A 24570-nucleotide genomic window follows, 5' to 3' on the forward strand; every position below is an offset into this window, starting at 1 on the left:
GGCTTGGTGTTAAACCATTGGTGCTTGAGCAAGCAGATTCCCTAAGAACAGGGGGAACTTCTTTGACTCTTTTCAAGAATGGCTGGCGGGCGCTGGATGTTCTGGGAGTGGCCGAGGACCTTCGCAAAGAGTACAAGGAAATACTTGGGTGTGTTTCTGGAAAAGGAGAAAAAATCAAATTCTGTCTTCGAGTTGAATAGCTTTAACAGTGACCTTTACTTGGATGTTCTTGTAACTTGTGCAGATGAACCTCCTATACAGATATTTGAGTGGAGTCATTAAATTAGATGTTCAAAATTGACAGCTCAGTTTTTCCCTTAGTTTTGGTTTTCATAGCCTGTAAATAGTGTAGGGAAAGGGACGATAATGAGATATTCATAAACAAGACTAATCCCAACCTGCCACAATCAGGATAGTTGAGAAGGTAGCAAGCAGAAACCTTATCATTGTCAAATTGGGGCTCAAAAGAGTATTGGAACTGCTAAGGCCTTCTGTCAGAGCTTGTGCCACAACAAAGCTGCAATGAAACAGAAATTATGGGTAGCACTCCATCGGAACAAACTGCTCTCAATCAGGAAAGCGAATCTATATATCATTCAATCATGCATCTATGATGTAACTATCTTAAGCAACAAAACGGAATTGACAAGTCACCATCTTGAGCCCTTAGTGCTGTTTGGTAGGAGCAAGCAACAAATAAGTTGGAGGAGTATTGCTCAATCGTCAAGAGTTGAGATCACATCAACTTGGAAGGTGAACAAATGCAGCAAGGATCCCTGAAGGAATACATTCATCCAAAGTAAACCCTCTTGGAATGCAATCAGATCATAACTTTAGCATAAACTGTGTTCATGAAACGAGAATATGGCTTCTAACCCCAGGAAAGAATTGTGGTAAGAATAAAGTGTTGTGTCGAACCAAAAGGTCCTATTTAGGACAAGACTCTGTCCTTAAAAGGATCCAAAAATGCCTTAAAAAAAGGCGGCCAGGGCTTTCCCCAGTCTGCATGGATAGTATAAAGTTGCTGGCAAACACATCCTGTTATTGTTAGAACTTATGAGTGACAGCAATATATAGACTTGAACCATGTGGGAAAGCACCATGGAAAACAATAACCACCAAGCAGTTCCACATTAATTGCAATATAGTTTGAAATATACAGACAGACTCAGCATTCCACATCTAAAGGTGTATATCCCAGGATAGGAGAAGTCTAGCGTTCTATTATTTGGACTTTTCCAGGTAATCATCATTGGAATCCAGTCATAGAAGAATTGCTGGAATTGCAATTTTTCATTGTTGAATTTGTATTTTTCTTAAAAATGGATCTAATGCCCGTTAAAAACCCCTATTGCACCAGGAATGTGCAATCTTAACAATTGATATCTATGATTTCAGAAATTCTTCTAAATTTTTAGCCAGTTTAAACAGAAATGATTGGAAAAAGTCCAAATTGTAACATATTTAGGCTACACGCAAAGAATATTTTATTGATAATGCTGCATTTCTTGATGGTTATTGTTTGCAAAGCATTACTATATAGCAATGACTCAAAAATTGAGGCAAGCGATGACAAAAAGGGTTGACTTCAACTGAAAACCCACAAAGAAGCCAGAAAATGAGAAGTGGAACTGGACCCTAACAAGACCTGGTTATTATTTGCCAAGCACAACTCTAAGGCCGACTCAAAAATTGAGGCAAAAGCTCACAAAAAGGGTGGACTTGAGTGAAAACCCATAAGAACCCTAACAAGATCTAACAAGGATGTGAGGACCCTAGGGCTCTAAAGGTGGCAAGAGAAGGCATGATAAGGAAAATATCAAGTGGATCTCCTTCAGAATGTTTTCTTACATGTCAAAGTGTATGTGGTACCAGTGTTTTTAAACCTGGCCGACTCGGAACCGACTCGAACAAGTTGGTTCGAGTCGGTCAAAAAAAATTTTGCCCTAGCCATTGAACCGGTTCGGCTGGCCGAGTTAATACCGGCTCGGCCGAGTTGGTCCGAGTCGATCAAAAAAAATTTGACCTGGCCATTGAACTGGTTCAGTCGGCCGAGTCCATATCAACCAGGTCGGGTTACAGACAGCGGCCAGTGAACCCCAAAAAACCGTTTTTTTATTTTTTATTTTTCTGAGTGTGGGAGACTCCCTGGGCTTCCTTGTCTGACTCATAGGTTTCCCTGTCTGACTCTAATCCCTAGTATTGATATGCTATTCATGGTAATGTTAAATTCTTAAAGTAAACAACTCGGCTGGCTCGGTATTAACCCGGCCGGCTCGACCGAGTCCGTATCAACCCCGTCAGGTTACGGACAGCGACCAGTGAACCCCAAAAAACTGTTGTTGTTGTTGTTTTTTTTTTTTGTTATCTGAGTGTGGGGGACTCCCTAGGCTTCCCTGTTTGACTCATGGGTTTCCCTATCTAACTCTGATCCCTAGTATTGATATGCTATTCATGGTAATGTTAAATTCTTAAAGTAAAAGTGACATTCTCCTTAATCTTCATTTTCATCCTTTTGCTTAAATTTTTAACATTACCGTGAAATGACTCAGGATGTTTGAGAGTGGTTCTGGTCTCATTGGATTTCATATGGAGAAAGTAGAATTTTTAGATTTCATTTAAAATCTAGCAGACTTATCAGTTTTTTAGGATTTCAGGATTGGGGGATTGCAATGTTTCCATTGAATTTTGTCATGTAGAGAGTATGGAACTCCTATTTAATCAAGAGCACCAATCCCTCTATGTACCTTGATGTTAGTGACATTGGTTGTCGAACTCTTCTGGGATTCGCTCCCAAATTGGGAGCTTTTGAAAATGTCCCTCCCACTCCCATTTTCGCTCCTGCTCCCTGCTTTCGCTCCCGCTCCCAAGTAACACTTAGCCAGATGATGTTGGAAACTCTAGCAGTAGCCAGTGGTATTGGTCACAGACTTTTGTTGTAGAGGCCATTTCTAGCCTCCTTGGTTATATGTTTTTGTTTTCATCTCTATATCATCATCATGTATGTATTGGACAGTGCTATGGGTGCCATTTTGATATAATGGATATATTCATGAGCCTACTTTCATCATATGTTGTCTTCTATCTATATTCTAATGTTGTGTGTTTGGAAACATGAATGAAAATATTTAAAATTATGTGTTTTTATAAAAATAAATATTTAATATATTTTTTACAACGACCGAGTCATTGAAATCAAGCCGGCCGAGTCGATACAGAGTCGGAGTCGGAGTCGGAGTTTTAAAACATTGCATGGTACACATCCATGCATTTTGGCTCAACTATGATTGCATAACAAGGTTAAGGCAGTTTTGCTATTATAAATAGTACTTTTTATTTAGGAAACGATGAAAAAAATGTCTTAGAATAAAATGAATTTGATAGTATTGATTCTAAACAATCAATGAAAATCGACACAAACTTCTTTGTTGGGATTCTTGTCTGTAATTGTGTATGTCTTATGTTCCAAAGATAAATGCATGATCATTAATTTCTGTATCCGCTTTTATTGTTCTTAAAAGGAATGCTATTCTTGATTCGCTATGATTGTAGCCGACTTTTTAAAGTCATTGTTGTACACAGATTGCCAACTTTCTGGTTTTCTACTTAGCAATTGCATTTCCATCTTTAATTGTCATTTTGCTTCCTTTTATCGCTAAAATCACACTATCATCTCCCTTTCCTTTCTGCGTGGGGCAATCATAAAGAACATACCCGCTTTTTCTTTTTCTGTTCTTGAATATATAAACATGGTAATGATATAATAACTCATTTCATCTACATTTCGCTTGAGATTGCCTGTAATTCCAGCGTTTGTAGACAAAATTGCGGACATAATTCAAGAGATTCAATCCATAGAATTTGCATTCTGTTTTGCATTCTATTATATTTATTTTGTTACTGAATTAATTTGGAATACGCAGGATGCAGATCCAGACAAATGATGGGGCAGTACTCAGATCTTTCTCTTTACAGGTTGAAGACAATAGGTAATACTGGCTCCATGTAATTTCTGAAAAAATCACGCCTTTATTTATATAAGAATCTATGTACAATTCTCAAAACTCCCTAAATGCTATCCTGTCTAGGCATGCTATTCTACTTATTTATATAAGAATCTATATACAATTCTCAAAACTCCACAAATGCTATTCTACTTGATGCAGCCAAACCTCTTTTACAAGCTTTATACAATATATCATTTCAAGACGAACAGTTAGATTTACAGTTGACACCACGAGAGGTATGCAGTGGCCAAAATAAAAAGGAGACTATTTAAACACAAAACCTTATAAAACCACTATTTATTGCAATACAGAATTTAAAACCACCACTGATCTAACATGCCGCTGAACAGTTTGCAAGAGCCCTGGCAGGTATATCAGAAAAGTCACAAAACCTTTATTTTTTATCAGAATAGCCATTTGATAAGATATTCCGAATTAACAAATGGAGTTGGTTCATTGCATTATCTGCATTGGCCCTTTTATATGAGCTCATAGTTGCTTCCTATGACACTCAACAGCCTGGATGTAACAAGTCGCTGCCTACTCTTTTACAGGAATAAACACATCCAACAAATCACTAATAAGTGGAAGTGCTTTACACATGAAGAGAACATGGTTCTCTTGTAGATCACTTAACCAAGAGTGTTAGTCGTGACCTCAAGAATTAACATCATAACATGAATGCTTCCAAGTTGCAACACATAGTTTGTACGATGTTATAAGAAATAGCAGTTTATATCTTTAAAGTGACGCTTTGTTCTGGCTCCCTTAATTTGTGTACTCATTGAAAATAACTTACAACAATGAAAAGTAGCACATCTTGCTGAAAATGCTAAATCTGTTCTGAACTCATCTAGCATTTGTTTATACATGATTTTGCATTCAGGCTGTTCTGAAACCAGTTTTTTTCTAGCAATGAAAGGTCTTGTTATCCACCAGCCTGTGGTTAACCCCAGGGGAAGTTTTTCCCCCTTTGATCCAGCTTGCCAGCCAGCAGCCCCACAATGATTGACAGATAGCAGTCCCATATGCCTATGAGCCACTCTCCAGTCAGTGTTTAGTTCATCTAGCCAGTTCAGCCGATGAAGGTGGGTCTTCACATACGAGGTATGCTAACCATTTTTGTATTCAAGTGCTTTCATTTAACGGTTAAAGTTGCTCTAGTGTGGATCACGGGTTAACTTTCACTGTTTAGGAGAGACACAAATAGGAGGCGTTGATTGATGATGTGTACCCATGGTAATCCATATTTTACACTTTCCTCCCTTTCCCTTGTTCCATGTCCCTTCTTCTGGTTGAGTGCTTGTTGCTCACATTCATTGGTTCCTTGTGTACCATGTCCTTGAGCAGGGGCCTGGAAACTTGGCCATAAGAAGTTGATGCAGCTGAAAGAAAGTTAAAAGCATATGTAACCACAGCAAAAGAAAAATGTTAAACGCAAAGATGGTTGGGACAAAATGAAAGCGAGTGGAGAAAATCCTAACCTAAGTTCTACGCTCCTCATTAGCCCTCACCCAGTTCCTAGCATATCATGATCTATCTAAATAAAAGGAACTTTTGAACATCCCAATCCCAATGAGCAGTGAACCTCTACACCATTAGGGGTATATTCATGCATCTAGTGAAGCTTGCAGCCCAAGCTATGCATGAAAAGAAAAAGAAAATCATTAAAGCGAAAGGTGCACAAGAGGGGTGGTAAAAATAGGATAAAAAAGGGGTAACTCGGGTCCCATGATTGCTCCCTCTTCACGTCATGACACTCAAGGATAATGGTTGCATAGATGGTACGACACAATGACATCTTCCATGAAGTAAACTCCATTCAATGTCACCTTTCACTTGCAGCTTCTGACTGAGGGGTCGGCATAGGAATTGTTCCTCCCCTTGAGGTATGAAGTGCCTAATAAGCCCTGATGATATCCCTCCCATACTTAAGTGGAGTAACTTGTTTACAATTCTTAAGATAGAAAGACATTTGAAGATGAGGCTTGTGTGATGTACTTTAACGCCTTGTTCCATTAAATATGGCCCACTATAATACATTTATGGTTTGTGGTACCTTTGATTGCGATCTCATTTGATTCCATGAGTTGTGTTAGGTTCTTGCTCCCGGTACAAATGGTCATCCCTTGAGGGATCTCAACATGCTTCTTTAGCACTTCATAGAGGACATCCAGTGCACTCAAGGGCTCCACCAAAGCACCTAGAGACAAGACGTTGCTTTTGAGGGGCCTTTGGCCTTGAGATGATTTAGTAATGTTGATGATGACACCCTCTCCCCCCAGCACCTTGGACACTATTTAGTTGAGCTAGGATAGTGTTAATTTGGCGTAACATCGGATGTGCTCTAGCCACGAAATTTGGTGGAGAGGTTGGGGCACATGAGATCTCCAATACCCAGAAAGGGTTTGGGCAAATTCTAAACAGATCAGGAGATATTAAAATCAGTGTTGTGAAAAGCACGATCGGGGTTAAATCGGCGCGGGGAACGAATCGGAAAAATCGGAAAAAATCGGGAACAAATCGTTTGGTACAAAAATATTCATTTTTTTTTTCAATTTTTTTAATATCTAAACCATCTACAACATAAAATAAATACATTGACACATAAATATGATAAAAAAACTAATATATAAGATGTTTAATATCATTTCTAGCGCTAAAATCACACATAACATTGAATCATGTCCTGAATAGTAAGTCCTGACTCCTGAGTCCCAACTCAGCCTCAAAATATCAACAAAAAATATGATAATGTATCTCATCATGTCATAATGTCATATACAATAAAATGAAAGTCTAATCCTATTGATTTCCTCTGCCTCTCTTGCGAGAAAATGCCACAGCTTTCCCTTTCCCTCTAGATGTAGATGATGGTGCCCGTGCTGGTGGAAATGGCAGTGGAGTCTGATGTGCTCTAGAAGCTGAAGAACTAGAAGTAGGAGCTATAGGAGGTAGACCACGTCCTCTACTGGTGGTAGTGGTAGCCCGGGCAGGCGGTGTCACCTCCTCCTCCTGTTCCTCCTCCTGCTCCTGCTCCTCCTCCTCCTCCACCTGCTCCTCCTCCTGCTCCTGCTCCTGCTCCCCCTCCACTACATCCTGCACTAACCAATCATCAGTAGAATCCATGAGAGGCCTCTCGGCCTCAACCCTCCATGCAGCAGTGGTGTCAATCCCATCCAATGAGATGGCATCCACATCAGGTGTCCTCTCAAGTTGCCTCACCCACAATCGAAGATTGTAGTAGATGTAGACCATGTCATTAAGTCGCTGGGACTCCAACCTGTACAAAGATCATGAAATAATATATTATAAAAAAATATTGTTTAATGAATTCAAAAATTTATTTGGAAATTTGCAATATTTTAAATGTTTAAGTGTTAACCTGTTGCGCTTCTTGTTGTGTATTTTTTCAAATACACTCCAATTGCGCTCACATCCTGAGGAGCTGCATGTTTGGTTGAGGATGCGAATGGCAAGCTTTTGCAAAAGGGGTACCTTGCCACCATACATTTTCCACCATGCATCTACCCTCTTCTCCAAGAGCTCCTCTTCCCTCCGCGCACGCCACTGTCCAAATGAGCAACTGAAAAACCAAAAAAAAGTTTATAAAATTATGCTGCCCTGACCCCGCACGATTTTTTCAGTAAAAATCGGCAAAAAAAAAAGTAGGCAATTTTTTCGTATATAAATTGCGATTTGATCGGCAAGCTGAAAAAATCGCGATTTTCACAACACTGATTAAAATAATTAATATTTTTAATGGAGTCTTTAAGTCTAAACTTAGGGAAAATAAAATATTAATGTGTATTAATATGAATCTGTGTTAGAATGGTCCAAAAGACATGGATCAAGCCAGATCTAATCTTAGACGTTGATTAGGGATTTAATCTCGGCCGTTGGGATGTCAACAGGAAAAATATAAGAGGAGGCTTGAGGGTCACTTGGACAGTACACCGGAGTGATCAGTCATTCTATTCTCTAGAGCAGGGTTTGCTAAGAGAGATAGAATCAGTGATCGAGAGAGCAACTGAGGGGCATTGAGTACAGAGAAACAGAGAAGGCAGAGATTGTGCCGGGAGAGCAGCGTAGCAGCCAAGGAGGGTGACGTAGAGCCAGCAAGAGCTCATGCAAATTCAGCCAAGTGAGGCACAGAGCACCAAAGAGGCCAGCGTAGCTGATGCAAAGGCTCCCAGAGCTGACGCAGGGCCTCCTGGGGCTGACGCAGGCCAAGAAAGGCTAACATAGGGCTAGTGTGAGATAGAGAGGGGCTAACGCAGTCCATTTTGGGCAGACGTTGGGATTGCAGAGCAATTTTGTGTTGAGGAGTTGTTGGAAGAATTTTCCGGGGTTTCAGCCAGGACATTTCTCTCAAACTGTGAGGTATAGCTTCTAAGGAAATTCTCTGTTGGGTAGGTCAGTTTCGGCACCCAGATTGTACTCTGATATTGCTTAATAAGAAAACCCTCAGATAGCTGCACTGGTTTTCCCACATTGGGTTTTTCTGGGGACATTGGTCCAAAAATAATGGTGTCATGTGGTGTGTTTGTTCTTGTTTCTTTTAGTTGCTGATCTGTAATATGTTGAGCATGCACTAGTGTTTATTTTCAGTATTTACTTTGTAAATAACTTGTTAAAGAAAAATAACAAGTAGGTAGGAATAAATCAGAAAAAGTGCATGAAGGGTTTCTAAACTAAGTAAACTTAGAAACTTCAACAGATAGCCTAGAGAGATGATGTGCCCCAAGACTTCACAAGACTCCCCTAGGTTGGCTTTATACCCTCTCGATGGATGTTGCCCTATGGATGAGCTGATTTGATAACGATGATCCATTGGGACCCCTTTGGAGGGTTTGGCACACATTTGTTGATGATGATGTTTCTCCTTAGCCCTTTGACATCATCTTTGCATGGCTTGGAGTTGTTGAAATTTGGTACCGGAGGACAGGTGGTTCCCTTAGGCTTTGATCTTTGGCCTAGGGAAAAGTGTTCAAAAGAATTTAATTTTTTTCCTAAAGTAACTTTATAATTTTTATAAAGTTAAATCTAATTTAAAAGTGGCTTTAAGTGATAAAGTTACTAGGTCTAATTTTAAAGTGATTTTTATAAAGTCAATGAAAAATTAGAAAGGAAAAGTGACTTTGGAAATAAATGACTAAGTGGGTCTTTATTAAAGTGGGGTGAATTAAAAAATAGAAAGTGAGATTTAAATGAGCATTTAATCTCAGCCATTGATCTAAATCTATTTCAGCCATTGGATTTAGGGATCACCCAAAAGTCACTTAGGGTTGGGTTAAGGGAGGAAAAGGAGGAAAAGATCATTCATTCTTTCATGAGCAGATTGGGAGAAGGAGAGCAAGAGAGCAAGGGAGATTTCTGGACAGGAAGGAGAAGGAGGCAGCAGCTTGGCACACATTCCAAGGCAGCACTTCAGCAAATCCGTACAGCTTAAAGAGCAAGCAGTAAAAGGCAGATTTTTGTGAGCAAACAGGGAAAAACTGATTTTCAGGCACGAATTTCGAGGAGGTGATTTTCTGCACGGAAACCGAGGTCTGTCCGTACAGTCCGTATGGCCGTACGTACAATCCGTACGGTCCGTACAGTTCGTACAACATTTTCCAGATTGTCTGTTAGGCTGAAAACAGATAAGTTTTGCTTGCTGGAAATTTCTGTTTTGCTGAAATTTATTTGCTGAAAATTTTCTCACTGTAAAAGGCATTTTCCAGAAATAAAGAAGAGCTCTCAAACTGGTTTTCCCCAAGAGTTGTAGGGGGTTTTTCCAGGGTCAAGTTGACCAAAAATCTCAGTGTTTAAATGTGTTTTAATGGCTGTTTATTACTGCTGATTTTTATTTCTGCAATTTCCAACATTCTGTAAAATTTCCAGAATTTGTGTTTTCAGCAATATTTATTTTTTCAGCTTGTTAAATGTATGGTTATGGGAAAGGGCATTTAACTACATGGGAGAAATAAGGTGAAACTGAAAACCGGGGTGGGAAAACAAAAATTTCTACAGGAGTAATATTGTTGGCACCCTTGTTGAGACGTCTTGATGAGAATGGCCCGCCGCCGCCCACTTGATGATGAGGATGGTCTACTTGTTGACAGAGCACCCTGCCTAATGATGGAGATGGCTTGTTGATGATGCACATCTTCGAGAGGTTCCTTTGCACCTTTTAATGAGAGAGGGGCTCCCTAGAGCACGAGGTTACCTTTTAGAGGCTTATTAGCTCACATGTGTGAGCTATTTGAGGCATATTGTCATGTTTCGACTATTTTTGAGGTCACCTAATGAACTTTTTCACTTGTATCATGGATTTATCGGTTTCGTGGTTCTTTTATCCTTTTTGGAGGGAAATCAACTTACCTAGCCTTGTATAAATAAGGAAGCTAATTCATCCCTTGGATCGTCTTGTCACACATTGGATTATGATTTCTTGCATTTCTTGTATACTAGTGCACAATGGAGGCTTGGTTGAGCGACTAGGCCTAGTGTTTTTCTCTTTGGTGAATTGAGCTCTTCTCAAGCTTTTTCATTATGTTGGCTTATTTGGCAATTTTGTGCAATTTTCCCTTGTTGAGATATCCCATTTTCCAAAGATTTGAGGAGAGTAGGTTAATTCTTCTCCATGTCCCTTCTTCTGGTTGAGTGCTTGTTGCTCACATTCATTGGTTCCCTATGTAACATGTCCTTGAGAAGGGGCCTGGAAACTTGGCCATAAGAAGTTGATGCAAGTGAAAGAAAGTTGAAATCCTATGTAGCCACACCAAAAGAAAAATATTAAAACAATGTTACTTGGGAGCGGGAGCGGGAGCGAAAACGGGAGCGAGAGCGACCATTTTCAGAAGCTCCCGGTTTGGGAGCGAATCCAGGAGCGATTTTATATATATATATATATATATATTATATTTTTTAATTTTTGATACATATATGTCAACAAAAACATGTAGAATGATGAATTAGATATAAAAAACATAAAAAAACATAGATTGATCATTGAACCATATCACATCAATCATCTAGATTCTAGAAATTATAATCTTCATCAACCATGTCCACAAGTTAGTAAAATACATATTACAACTGCAACATATTGAGTCTCGTGAATCATGATTCATCAAATTCAATCTTAAAGTTTCAACTTCAAGCTTTCAAAATTGAAAATTCAATATATAACATTTATCATCATTGATCACCAAAGTTGTACTTGTAAGCTAAGTTTAACCATTACAAGAAGTAATATCTTAGATATTTCTAAGTCCTAACTTCTAACTGTTAACATGAAATGAAATGTTATAAAATGAAACATGAATAATGAAATGAAATGAAACAACTTTAGTCTTTCACAAAGCATCATATTCATAATTCACAATCATTACCAATGAGTTATAATTGACAAATTCAAACTTCAAATTTTCATTGTCACAGTCATATATTGTTTACAAAAAATATCATTATGATATGAAAGAGTCAAGAGTCAAGGACTCAAGACTCAACAGTTATGAAAACTAATAGAAACTAGAAAAGACAAGTAAACTGTAAATCTACATGTGGCCCTTGCCATGAGAGTCTCCAGGAGTATAAGCAGGTCGTGGTGGTCTTCTAGGAGTCTCCCGCACAGACCGACGACCAGAACTAGAAGGCACATGCCCTCCACGTGAGGGTGTAGATGGAGGTGGCGACAGCAAAGGAACAAGATTCAGACCTCGAGCACTGCTACTGGATGGTGGAGGTGGAGGTGGCATGGCTGTTGCAGCTGCAGTTGCTTCATCTTCATCCCTTATAAGTTCCTCTTCCAGTTCTTCAAGATGCACTATACCATCCTCCAAATTGTCATCCTCTGGGTGATTGTCACAAATTTTATAGGTGGGATCCTCATAAGCCCGATCATAGTAATGACTCAACAACCTCAAGTTGTAGTGCACATAAACCAAGCTTTTTGCTCGGTTTTCATTGAGTCTGTTTCTTTTCACATTGTGTATGAAGCTGTAGGTGCTCCAACACCTCTCTGCAGAAGAAGTATTCACAACCTGTGATAGAACTTTTTTTGCCAATTTTGGCAAAAGTCCATGGCCGCCATATGTTTCCCACCATGTGAGAGAATCAAATTTGTCTCTGTCTTCCATTGCATGGAAGGTACCAAACAAACCAATGCCACTGAAGTATTTGCCTATTTCAAGGCGCACAGCTGCACATTCCTCCCTGTCAGGTATCAACTTTTCTAATGCTTGCAAATATCCACTAGTTACCTCTGCATCTAAATGGGGTTTGGTCCTAATCCCACCCCGTGGTGCAGGTTGGCCCAACCAAGATGTAGAGTAGTATTTTGGCGTAAGGATATACGCCAAGCAATATAGTGGAAGATTAAGTCTATTCCACCATTCACACACACAATCATGAATCGGTTTGTACAAGTTGGGATCTCTGTTATGAACAATATCTTTTATTTGTTGGAAATAATACTGAGAGGGGGGGGGGTGAATCAGTATTATCACATTTATAAAACTTTTCATTTCCAAACTCTGATTCATATATGCTACTTCCACAACTTCTTATGATTATGTTAATTGATCTTCAATGAGTGCATTAGAACATTATCAACCATATTATCAGTTAACAAATGCAGTAACATAGAATAGATCATCATACATAAGGCACACATATGAACACCATGATATAAGGTGGAAACCCAATGCGGGAGAAAACCACCTGCTGCAAGTCATCTCAATCTTCTTTAATAAGAAAATCCTTTTACAATATTTTGTACTGGTGCAGTCTTATACCAGCACGGGAGCTACAACCCCCTTTGCTCTTGTACTAGCCGATCCATTTACTAGTACGCAGGCTGCTACCTGCTACAATGCTCCAAAGATTTCCTTTAGCTGTTGTACTAGCTTAGATACTAGTACGTAGGTGCTGACCTACAATCTTCTCTCCTCCAGGTACCACGTTTCATCAATTTTCAGACTGGATACACTGAAGCACAACACATAATCTGAAAGGCCACATTTCATCCAATTTTCATACTGGACCCAACAATAACATAAACAAGCTTCTGAATCACCCAAGCACTAGATCCATACATATACAAGTGAGTCATCAACCAGATCTAGTCCATCAGATCACATGAAGATAAGTCATTATGAACCCGATCCATTCATCTATCAAAACTGAAACATACTCTATTACTTCTCAGAATACTGTCATAATATCAGAAACCAGACATCACTTCAAAACCCAGAACACAGCAATGATAAACATGGACAGCTAAATATATTTCAAGAGAAGTACGCAGCAACACCCATGTAATTCCTGCGTACAATACACACTGTTCCCAACTGAGCACCTGCGTACCCACGCACTGTGCCTCAAAGACTTCCTGCGTACCTGCGCTCTGTGTCCAATGAACTGCCTGCGCACCTCCGCAGCTACAGCGCTTCTGGTCCTGCATATCTGCGACCTGCAACGCTTCTGTACCTGTGTATCTCCGCACTTTTCTTTCACTGTACCTGCGTACCTTCGGGTATAGATAATTTCAAGACTTCAAGAATAACCCAGACAGTCAGATCTACAGATCTGATCATGCGCCAAAGAGATCTCAATCCATCAGTAGATTCGCCTTATTTAGATCTAGACATTACTCCCAAGAGATCATAATATTTCAGATCTAGCTCTCATAAGATATTCAACCCAAAAGCATACTCAAGCCAAATGATCTCCTTTGCTTTATATAGGCAAGCTCTTCCTCAAATCATGGATCAATACCACGGGCCAAACCATAATAACACAATACCGTCGGCTAAATACCAAGGGTTAAACATAAGAAACCCCACGTGTGCTTTTCTCTGCCTTGAAGTAATTGAACTGGGGGTACGCACCTCCTGAAGGGGATAACTGCGGGTATGTACGCACTTTATGTAACACCGGCCTGCGTGTACGCACCTTCTGTAAGGTGTACCTGCGTACCCCCTATTTTCTTCAATATTTGATAGCTGATCATCAATCTCTGCTGCTGACTTGAAGTACTGTGATCTATCACCTGAATGGGTTGCCATCAAGGACAACACTTTAGCCATAATGCCAACAATCTCCCCCTTTGGACTTGATGGCAAAGCTTACTTGTGAACTGTCATCTGATCCCTTTGTGCTGTCCGGTAACCCATGCATCTACTGTGATCTATCACCTGAATGGGTTGCCATCAAGGACAACACTTTAGCCATAATGCCAACAATCTCCCCCTTTGGACTTGATGGCAAAGCTTACTTGTGAACTGTCATCTGATCCCTTTGTGCTGTCCGGTAACCCATGCACTCTGTCACATCTGATATTTCTTCTGTAGATTCATCTGAATGTATACAAGTGAGATGATCTTCTATGAGAGGGTTGCCATCAAGTACAACACATGCATCATAATGCCAACAATCTCCCCCTTTGGACTTGATGGCAACAACACCAAATCACTCTCCCCCTTTGACATCAAGGGCAAAGGGTTATGCTCCCCCTAAGAACATGCTCCCCCTGACTATAAACCATATCTGCAAAGAAGAACCATAATCCATGACCATGAAAGAGATAGAGACGTATTGCAGCAATATTCAGACCAGCATCCATGATCTCCTTCTGTACTTCCTCCATAATGCCAACAATGCATGATATGCTCCCTCTGAACCTATTGAAATCTCTGAATGAGCTCCCCCTTTGTATATGCCATGGTGCACCAATCTGTCCATGCTTTTTCTGAGAACATGCTGAAGTCTCTGCTCTGCTGAAATATGCTTGTTCATGCTCCCTCTGACTGTTAAGCGAGGTCTAAGATAAATATCAGCAACAACACTGTATGATCTGCTTCATAGTATCTGTCAACAGCAAGGTACGTCTGCATCAACTCATTCATAACCATCCAGATCTAATGGAAGCATCTGCATTAATCAACATATGTACGAAACAACCTATCATCATATAGGTAAGATCTCATCATCATCATGTCTCCAACAATGCAACTTTGAATAATCATCCATGTATCCAGCCAACAATCCTCATCCATATATGTGCCAAGAACAATAAAGACTCCATGCAAGCACCATTAGAGAATCAACCACAAATCTGATCCAAGAACCATGTGAACAACTCATAATCATAGCAAGATGAATCATAAGCATTGTCACCAAGGACCATAATGCCAACAATGCATTAAGAACATATGCTCCCCCTAAACTGGTGCCATCTGTCAGATCTGATCATGCATATCAATAAGAAGAGTCAGCCAATAAATGCCTTAAGACAGGTACGCAGTTTTTCTTTATCTGCCCTGCGTAGCCACGCACTTCACCTTCTGCTCCCCTGCGTATACCCGCAGAGAGCCTTCTGCTGCAACGCGTACCCACGCACTTTCACCGTTAATCACCTGCGTACTTCTGATTAGGGCCGAATTGGCAGTTCACCGGTGTGTCACAGTTAGTCAGATGCCTAGATCTGATCATGTGCTCGAAAGATCATAGATTTACTTTCCCTACTGCCTTTCTTCAAACAATTATATACGCGATTGTGCAGTATCCAACTCGCGTATATATGCGACTTCCCTTTATGGAGTTTGCATATGAGATTCAGGACACTGAAGTTTTGTACTTTCAGCTCCCTCTGATTCTGGTATGTCTGTACATTGTGCTGTGCCACCTTTTTCTGATTGTACTTCCTTTTTCCTCCATATCTTCAAGCGTGATGATGACATTTTCTCCTTTTGATATGGTGCCCACACTTTGTTCCTGCATTCCTTAGCTATATGTCCAAGCTTGTTACATGCATAACATCTTACATGTTTCATATTCCTCCTGTAACAATCAGCAGCTTTGTGACCAAACATATTGCAAGCAAAGCAATATCCATAAAAGTACCTTGATTGAGATGACTTGTCTGCATAATGGTCTTGAACTCTTCTTCTTCTACATCTAGCTGCAACATGTCCAAGATTATGACATACATAACATTCAACATTATTCATAGGAGGAGTAAAGGATTTTCTTTGAGGAATCTCTTTCTTTGGTTGATGATGAGATTGATCTTTCATTTCTTCATTGATCACTTTAGATTTCTCTTTAGAATTCCTTGCCTCACCTTGTGAACTAGATTCACCATCAACAGATTCATGGAAACCAAGACCAGTCTTTATAGCAGGAGACCTTTGACTACTAAGAATATCATCCAAGACTTTAGAGCTATCTTGAAATCGTAAAAGCTTATCCTTTTCTTCTATTTTACCTTTCAAGATATTTACCTCAACCTGAAGTTGTTCTTCCTTCTCAAAAGATTGCTTTCTCAAATCTTCTTCAACTTTTCTTCCTTCTTCCATTTGTTCCCTTAGTTTGAGAATCTCCTTTTCTTGTTCTTCATTCAGATCCTGCTGCATTTGACGAACTTGGAAGGCACATTCCAGCTGAGATTTTAAGCTGATGACTTCGTTGTCTTGTTTTTCAATTGCTTGATGTAGATCTTCATTCTGCTTCTTTGATTCTTCAAGATCTCTCTTTAGTGAGAGAATTGTAGCTTCAAGATTTTCATGGTAACTGGATCTATCTTTGAGTTTCTTGATGGTTGTGCTTCTTTCGTTGACTTCTTTTCTTAATGAGGTCACTTCATGCTGCAATTTTTGACATTGGTCTTCCTTGTCTTTGAGTAGTTTTCTTACCTTGTTTCCTTCTTCTAGTTGGGCCTTTAGTTTGGTAGCTTCTTCTTTGAAGTCACATTCCCTTTTGTTCAATAGATCTTGTTGATCTCTAATTTTGTCTGTCAGCCTTTTAAATTCTGCCTCTATTTGATATCTTTCTTGTTCACCCATAAGAGCAAGTTCAGTAGTTTCACTATCACTTCCATCTCTTTCACAAGGAAATATAGCTGGAACATCAGAGGATAACACATTCATACCTGATAATGATTCTGAATCTGATTCTGAATCTGAAGAGCTTCTTATGCCTAATCCCCAATCGATTCTCCCACTGTCATAGTTCTTCTGAGATGACTTCCTTTTCTTAGATGCTTTCTTCTTAAGCTTCTTTCCCATTGTTCCACGGATCTCCTTCAAGCGATCAAGCTTCTATCAAAGGACCTGCTCTGATACCAATTGTTGGAAATAATACTGAGAGGGGGGGGGGGTGAATCAGTATTATCACATTTATAAAACTTTTCATTTCCAAACTCTGATTCATATATGCTACTTCCACAACTTCTTATGATTATGTTAATTGATCTTCAATGAGTGCATTAGAACATTATCAACAATATTATCAGTTAACAAATGCAGTAACATAGAATATATCATCACACATAAGGCACACATATGAACACCATGATATAAGGTGGAAACCCAATGCGGGAGAAAACCACCTGCTGCAAGTCATCTCAATCTTCTTTAATAAGAAAATCCTTTTACAATATTTTGTACTGGTGCAATCTTATACCAGCACGGGAGCTACAACCCCCTTTGCTCTTGTACTAGCCGATCCATTTACTAGTACGCAGGCTGCTACCTGCTACAATGCTCCAAAGATTTCCTTTAGCTGTTGTACTAGCTTAGATACTAGTACGTAGGTGCTGACCTACAATCTTCTCTCCTCCAGGTACCACGTTTCATCAATTTTCAGACTGGATACACTGAAGCACAACACATAATCTGAAAGGCCACATTTCATCCAATTTTCATACTGGACCCAACAACAACATAAACAAGCTTCTGAATCACCCAAGCACTAGATCCATACATATACAAGTGAGTCATCAACCAGATCTAGTCCATCAGATCACATGAAGATAAGTCATTATGAACCCGATCCATTCATCTATCAAAACTGAAACATACTCTATCACTTCTCAGAATACTGTCATAATATCAGAAACCAGACATCACTTCAAAACCCAGAACACAGCAATGATAAACATGGACAGCTAAATATATTTCAAGAGAAGTACGCAGCTTCACCCATGTAATTCCTGCGTACAGTACGCATTGTTCCCAACTGAGCACCTGCGTACCCACGCACTGTGCCTCAAAGACTTCCTGCGTACCTGCGCTCTGTGTCCAATGAACTGCCTGCGCACCTCTGCAGCTGCAGCGCTTCTGGTCCTGCGTATCTGCGCACCTGCAACGCTTCTGTACCTGCGTATCTCCGCACTTTTCTTTCACTGTACCTTCGGGTATAGATAATTTCAAGACTTCAAGAATAACCCAGACAGTCAGATCTACAGATCTGATCATGCGCCAAAGAGATCTCAATCCATCAGTAGATTCGCCTTATTTAGATCTAGACATTACTCCCAAGAGATCATAATATTTCAGATCTAGCTCTCATAAGATGTTCAACCCAAAAGCATACTCAAGCCAAATGATCTCCTTTGCTTTATATAGGCAAGCTCTTCCTCAAATCATGGATCAATACCACGGGCCAAAACCATAATAACACAATACCATCGGCTAAATACCAAGGGTTAAACATAAGAAACCCCACGTGTGCTTTTCTCTGCCTTGAAGTAAGTGAACTGGGGGTACGCACCTCCTGAAGGGGATAACTGCGGGTATGTACGCACTTTATGTAACACCGGCCTGCGTGTACGCACCTTCTGTAAGGTGTACCTGCGTACCCCTTATTTTCTTCAATATTTGATAGCTGATCATCAATCTCTGCTGCTGACTTGAAGTACTGTGATCTATCACCTGAATGGGTTGCCATCAAGGACAACACTTTAGCCATAATGCCAACAATCTCCCCCTTTGGACTTGATGGCAAAGCTTACTTGTGAACTGTCATCTGATCCCTTTGTGCTGTCCGGTAACCCATGCATCTACTGTGATCTATCACCTGAATGGGTTGCCATCAAGGACAACACTTTAGCCATAATGCCAACAATCTCCCCCTTTGGACTTGATGGCAAAGCTTACTTGTGAACTGTCATCTGATCCCTTTGTGCTGTCCGGTAACCCATGCACTCTGTCACATCTGATATTTCTTCTGTAGATTCATCTGAATGTATACAAGTGAGATGATCTTCTATGAGAGGGTTGCCATCAAGTACAACACATGCATCATAATGCCAACAATCTCCCCCTTTGGACTTGATGGCAACAACACCAAATCACTCTCCCCCTTTGACATCAAGGGCAAAGGGTTATGCTCCCCCTAAGAACATGCTCCCCCTGACTATAAACCATATCTGCAAAGAAGAACCATAATCCATGACCATGAAAGAGATAGAGACGTATTGCAGCAATATTCAGACCAGCATCCATGATCTCCTTCTGTACTTCCTCCATAATGCCAACAATGCATGATATGCTCCCTCTGAACCTATTGAAATCTCTGAATGAGCTCCCCCTTTGTATATGCCATGGTGCACCAATCTGTCCATGCTTTTTCTGAGAACATGCTGAAGTCTCTGCTCTGCTGAAATATGCTTGTTCATGCTCCCTCTGACTGTTAAGCAAGGTCTAAGATAAATATCAGCAACAACACTGTATGATCTGCTTCATAGTATCTGTCAACAGCAAGGTACGTCTGCATCAACTCATTCATAACCATCCAGATCTAATGGAAGCATCTGCATTAATCAACATATGTACGAAACAACCTATCATCATATAGGTAAGATCTCATCATCATCATGTCTCCAACAATGCAACTTTGAATAATCATCCATGTATCCAGCCAACAATCCTCATCCATATATGTGCCAAGAACAATAAAGACTTCATGCAAGCACCATTAGAGAATCAACCACAAATCTGATCCAAGAACCATGTGAACAACTCATAATCATAGCAAGATGAATCATAAGCATTGTCACCAAGGACCATAATGCCAACAACGCATTAAGAACATATGCTCCCCCTAAACTGGTGCCATCTGTCAGATCTGATCATGCATATCAATAAGAAGAGTCAGCCAATAAATGCCTTAAGACAGGTACGCAGTTTTTCTTTATCTGCCCTGCGTAGCCACGCACTTCACCTTCTGCTCCCCCGCGTATACCCGCAGAGAGCCTTCTGCTGCAACGCGTACCCACGCACTTTCACCGTTAATCACCTGCGTACTTCTGATTAGGGCCGAATTGGCAGTTCACCAGTGTGTCACAGTTAGTCAGATGCCCAGATCTGATCATGTGCTCAAAAGATCATAGATTTACTTTCCCTACTGCCTTTCTTCAAACAATCATATACGCGATTGTGCAGTATCCAACTTGCGTATATATGTGACTTCCCTTTATGGAGTTTGCATATGAGATTCAGGACACTGAAGTTTTGTACTTTCAGCTCCCTCTGATTCTGGTATGTCTGTACATTGTGCTGTGCCACCTTTTTCTGATTGTACTTCCTTTTTCCTCCATATCTTCAAGCGTGATGATGACATTTTCTCCTTTCGATATGGTGCCCACACTTTGTTCCTGCATTCCTTAGCTATATGTCCAAGCTTGTTACATGCATAACATCTTACATGTTTCATATTCCTCCTGTAACAATCAGCAGCTTTGTGACCAAACATATTGCAAGCAAAGCAATATCCATAAAAGTACCTTGATTGAGATGACTTGTCTGCATAATGGTCTTGAACTCTTCTTCTTCTACATCTAGCTGCAACATGTCCAAGATTATGACATACATAACATTCAACATTATTCATAGGAGGAGTAAAGGATTTTCTTTGAGGAATCTCTTTCTTTGGTTGATGATGAGATTGATCTTTCATTTCTTCATTGATCACTTTAGATTTCTCTTTAGAATTCCTTGCCTCACCTTGTGAACTAGATTCACCATCAACAGATTCATGGAAACCAAGACCAGTCTTTATAGCAGGAGACCTTTGACTACTAAGAATATCATCCAAGACTTTAGAGCTATCTTGAAATCGTAAAAGCTTATCCTTTTCTTCTATTTTACCTTTCAAGATATTTACCTCAACCTGAAGTTGTTCTTCCTTCTCAAGAGATTGCTTTCTCAAATCTTCTTCAGCTTTTCTTCCTTCTTCCATTTGTTCCCTTAGTTTGAGAATCTCCTTTTCTTGTTCTTCATTCAGATCCTGCTGCATTTGACGAACTTGGAAGGCACATTCCAGCTGAGATTTTAAGCTGATGACTTCGTTGTCTTGTTTTTCAATTGCTTGATGTAGATCTTCATTCTGCTTCTTTGATTCTTCAAGATCTCTTTTTAGTGAGAGAATTGTAGCTTCAAGATTTCCATGGTAACTGGATCTATCTTTGAGTTTCTTGATGGTTGTGCTTCTTTCGTTGACTTCTTTTCGTAATGAGGTCACTTCATGCTGCAATTTTTGACATTGGTCTTCCTTGTCTTTGAGTAGTTTTCTTACCTTGTTTCCTTCTTCTAGTTGGGCCTTTAGTTTGGTAGCTTCTTCTTTGAAGTCACATTCCCTTTTGTTCAATAGATCTTGTTGATCTCTAATTTTGTCTGTCAGCCTTTTAAATTCTGCCTCTATTTGATATCTTTCTTGTTCACCCATAAGAGCAAGTTCAGTAGTTTCTCTATCACTTCCATCTCTTTCACAAGGAAATATAGCTGGAACATCAGAGGATAACACATTCATACCTGATAATGATTCTGAATCTGATTCTGAATCTGAAGAGCTTCTTATGCCTAATCCCCAATCGATTCTCCCACTGTCATAGTTCTTCTGAGATGACTTCCTTTTCTTAGATGCTTTCTTCTTAAGCTTCTTTCCCATTGTTCCACGGATCTCCTTCAAGCGATCAAGCTTCTATCAAAGGACCTGCTCTGATACCAATTGTTGGAAATAATACTGAGAGGGGGGGGTGAATCAATATTATCACATTTATAAAACTTTTCATTTCCAAACTCTGATTCATATATGTTACTTCCACAACTTCTTATGGTTATGTTAATTGATCTTCAATGAGTGCATTAGAACATTATCAACAATATTATCAGTTAACAAATGCAGTAACATAGAATATATCATCACACATAAGGCACACATATGAACACCATGATATAAGGTGGAAACCCAATGCGGGAGAAAACCACCTGCTGCAAGTCATTTCAATCTTCTTTAATAAGAAAATCCTTTTACAATATTTTGTACTGGTGCAGTCTTATACTAGCACGGGAGCTACAACCCCCTTTGCTCTTGTACTAGCCGATCCATTTACTAGTACGCAGGCTGCTACCTTCTACAATGCTCCAAAGATTTCCTTTAGCTCTTGTACTAGCTTAGATACTAGTACGTAGGTGCTGACCTACAATCTTCTCTCCTCCAGGTACCACGTTTCATCAATTTTCAGACTGGATACACTGAAGCACAACACATAATCTGAAAGGCCACATTTCATCCAATTTTCATACTGGACCCAACAATAACATAAACAAGCTTCTGAATCACCCAAGCACTAGATCCATACATATACAAGTGAGTCATCAACCAGATCTAGTCCATCAGATCACATGAAGATAAGTCATTATGAACCCGATCCATTCATCTATCAAAACTGAAACATACTCTATCACTTCTCAGAATACTGTCATAATATCAGAAACCAGACATCACTTCAAAACCCAGAACACAGCAATGATAAACATGGACAGCTAAATATATTTCAAGAGAAGTACGCAGCTTCACCCATGTAATGCCTGCGTACAGTACGCACTGTTCCCAACTGAGCACCTGCGTACCCACGCACTGTGCCTCAAAGACTTCCTGCGTACCTGCGCTCTGTGTCCAATGAACTGCCTGCGCACCTCCGCAGCTACAGCGCTTCTGGTCCTGCGTATCTGCGCACCTGCAACGCTTCTGTACCTGCGTATCTCCGCACTTTTCTTTCACTGTACCTGCGTACCTTCGGGTATAGATAATTTCAAGACTTCAAGAATAACCCAGACAGTCAGATCTACAGATCTGATCATGCGCCAAAGAGATCTCAATCCATCAGTAGATTCGCCTTATTTAGATCTAGACATTACTCCCAAGAGATCATAATATTTCAGATCTAGCTCTCATAAGATATTCAACCCAAAAGCATACTCAAGCCAAATGATCTCCTTTGCTTTATATAGGCAAGCTCTTCCTCAAATCATGGATCAATACCACGGGCCAAAACCATAATAACACAATACCGTCGGCTAAATACCAAGGGTTAAACATAAGAAACCCCACGTGTGCTTTTCTCTGCCTTGAAGTAAGTGAATTGGGGGTACGCACCTCCTGAAGGGGATAACTGCGGGTATGTACGCACTTTATGTAACACCGGCCTGCGTGTACGCACCTTCTGTAAGGTGTACCTGCGTACCCCTTATTTTCTTCAATATTTGATAGCTGATCATCAATCTCTGCTGCTGACTTGAAGTACTGTGATCTATCACCTGAATGGGTTGCCATCAAGGACAACACTTTAGCCATAATGCCAACAATCTCCCCCTTTGGACTTGATGGCAAAGCTTACTTGTGAACTGTCATCTGATCCCTTTGTGCTGTCCAGTAACCCATGCATCTACTGTGATCTATCACCTGAATGGGTTGCCATCAAGGACAACACTTTAGCCATAATGCCAACAATCTCCCCCTTTGGACTTGATGGCAAAGCTTACTTGTGAACTGTCATCTGATCCCTTTGTGCTGTCCGGTAACCCATGCACTCTGTCACATCTGATATTTCTTCTGTAGATTCATCTGAATGTATACAAGTGAGATGATCTTCTATGAGAGGGTTGCCATCAAGTACAACACATGCATCATAATGCCAACATTATTTGCCCCAACATGGTATCCATTTGCTCATACACCTCGCCAATCATTGGTTTGTCTGTATATGCAAACCGAATCATGTGATAAATGGGCTTGGTGAAATCCAATACTTGCCTCACACTTGTCCAAAACTGACCATCAAGAGCGGCCTCCTCTACCAGTTCAAAACCTTGCCTGTCAGCGGCATTTGTAGCCCTTTCCTTTAATATCTGCCAATGTGGACTTTATACCATGCTAGCCAATGACTCTCTTACCTTCAAAAGGCACCTGAAGGTGAAGTAATAGCTACCAAATTTGGTCTTTGCAATCTTCAACAACTCCAATCTCAAGTGATTGCGGAAAAGGCCATGGGTATTGCTATGATTTGTAATAAATTTTATCATTTGTTTGCCTTTCTTGTACAAATCATCAATCCATTGGTATTGTGCATTTTTGTTCTTGACAACATCATGCATCAGAAGGTTCAATGTGTGAACCAAACATCCAGACCAAAATATGTTGGGGTATTTATCCTCAATTATTGCTCCCGCTACCTTACAATTAGGAGAATTATCAGTGATGACTTGGATGACATTGTATGGCCCAATACGGTCAATTGTTTCAAGTAATGCTTCTGCAATGTTGATAGCGGTCCTGAACTTGTCTGAGTAATCATGTGCAGTTAGAAAGATGGCACCACTAACAGACACAGCAAGAACACTTATCAATGGCTTGCCTTTTACATTTGTCCATCCATCAGATACAATGGACACCCCATGGTCAGTCCAAGAACTTGTCATTCTATTCAAAGAATGTGATATTTTTGCTTTTT

General features: G+C 40.1%; 2 protein-coding genes across 3 annotated transcripts in view; one reads left to right on the forward strand and one right to left on the reverse strand.

The window, feature by feature from the left end:
* LOC149234520 (monooxygenase 2-like) overlaps positions 1 to 24570 on the forward strand; it is a 244412-nt gene that overhangs the window by 820 nt on the left and 219022 nt on the right. For both annotated transcript variants that reach the window (XM_089371861.1, XM_089371860.1), the window contains 2 exons: positions 2 to 148; positions 3924 to 3989. In XM_089371861.1, coding sequence (XP_089227987.1) covers positions 2 to 148; positions 3924 to 3989 — 213 coding nt within the window. The remainder of the gene's footprint in view (position 1; positions 149 to 3923; positions 3990 to 24570) is intronic.
* Positions 6660 to 24570, reverse strand: part of LOC149234521 (uncharacterized) — a 57833-nt gene continuing 39922 nt past the window's right edge. The window contains exons 2-3 of the mRNA XM_089460983.1: positions 7393 to 7593; positions 6660 to 7290 (exon numbers count right to left, since the gene is read on the reverse strand). Coding sequence (XP_089317109.1) covers positions 6813 to 7290; positions 7393 to 7593 — 679 coding nt within the window. The 3' untranslated portion in view covers positions 6660 to 6812. The remainder of the gene's footprint in view (positions 7291 to 7392; positions 7594 to 24570) is intronic.

Source organism: Pinus tabuliformis, chromosome 8 (genome assembly GCF_031772625.1).
Source record: "Pinus tabuliformis cultivar Carrire ecotype Pingquan chromosome 8, CPIR1, whole genome shotgun sequence".
Classification (NCBI taxonomy): domain Eukaryota; kingdom Viridiplantae; phylum Streptophyta; class Pinopsida; order Pinales; family Pinaceae; genus Pinus; species Pinus tabuliformis.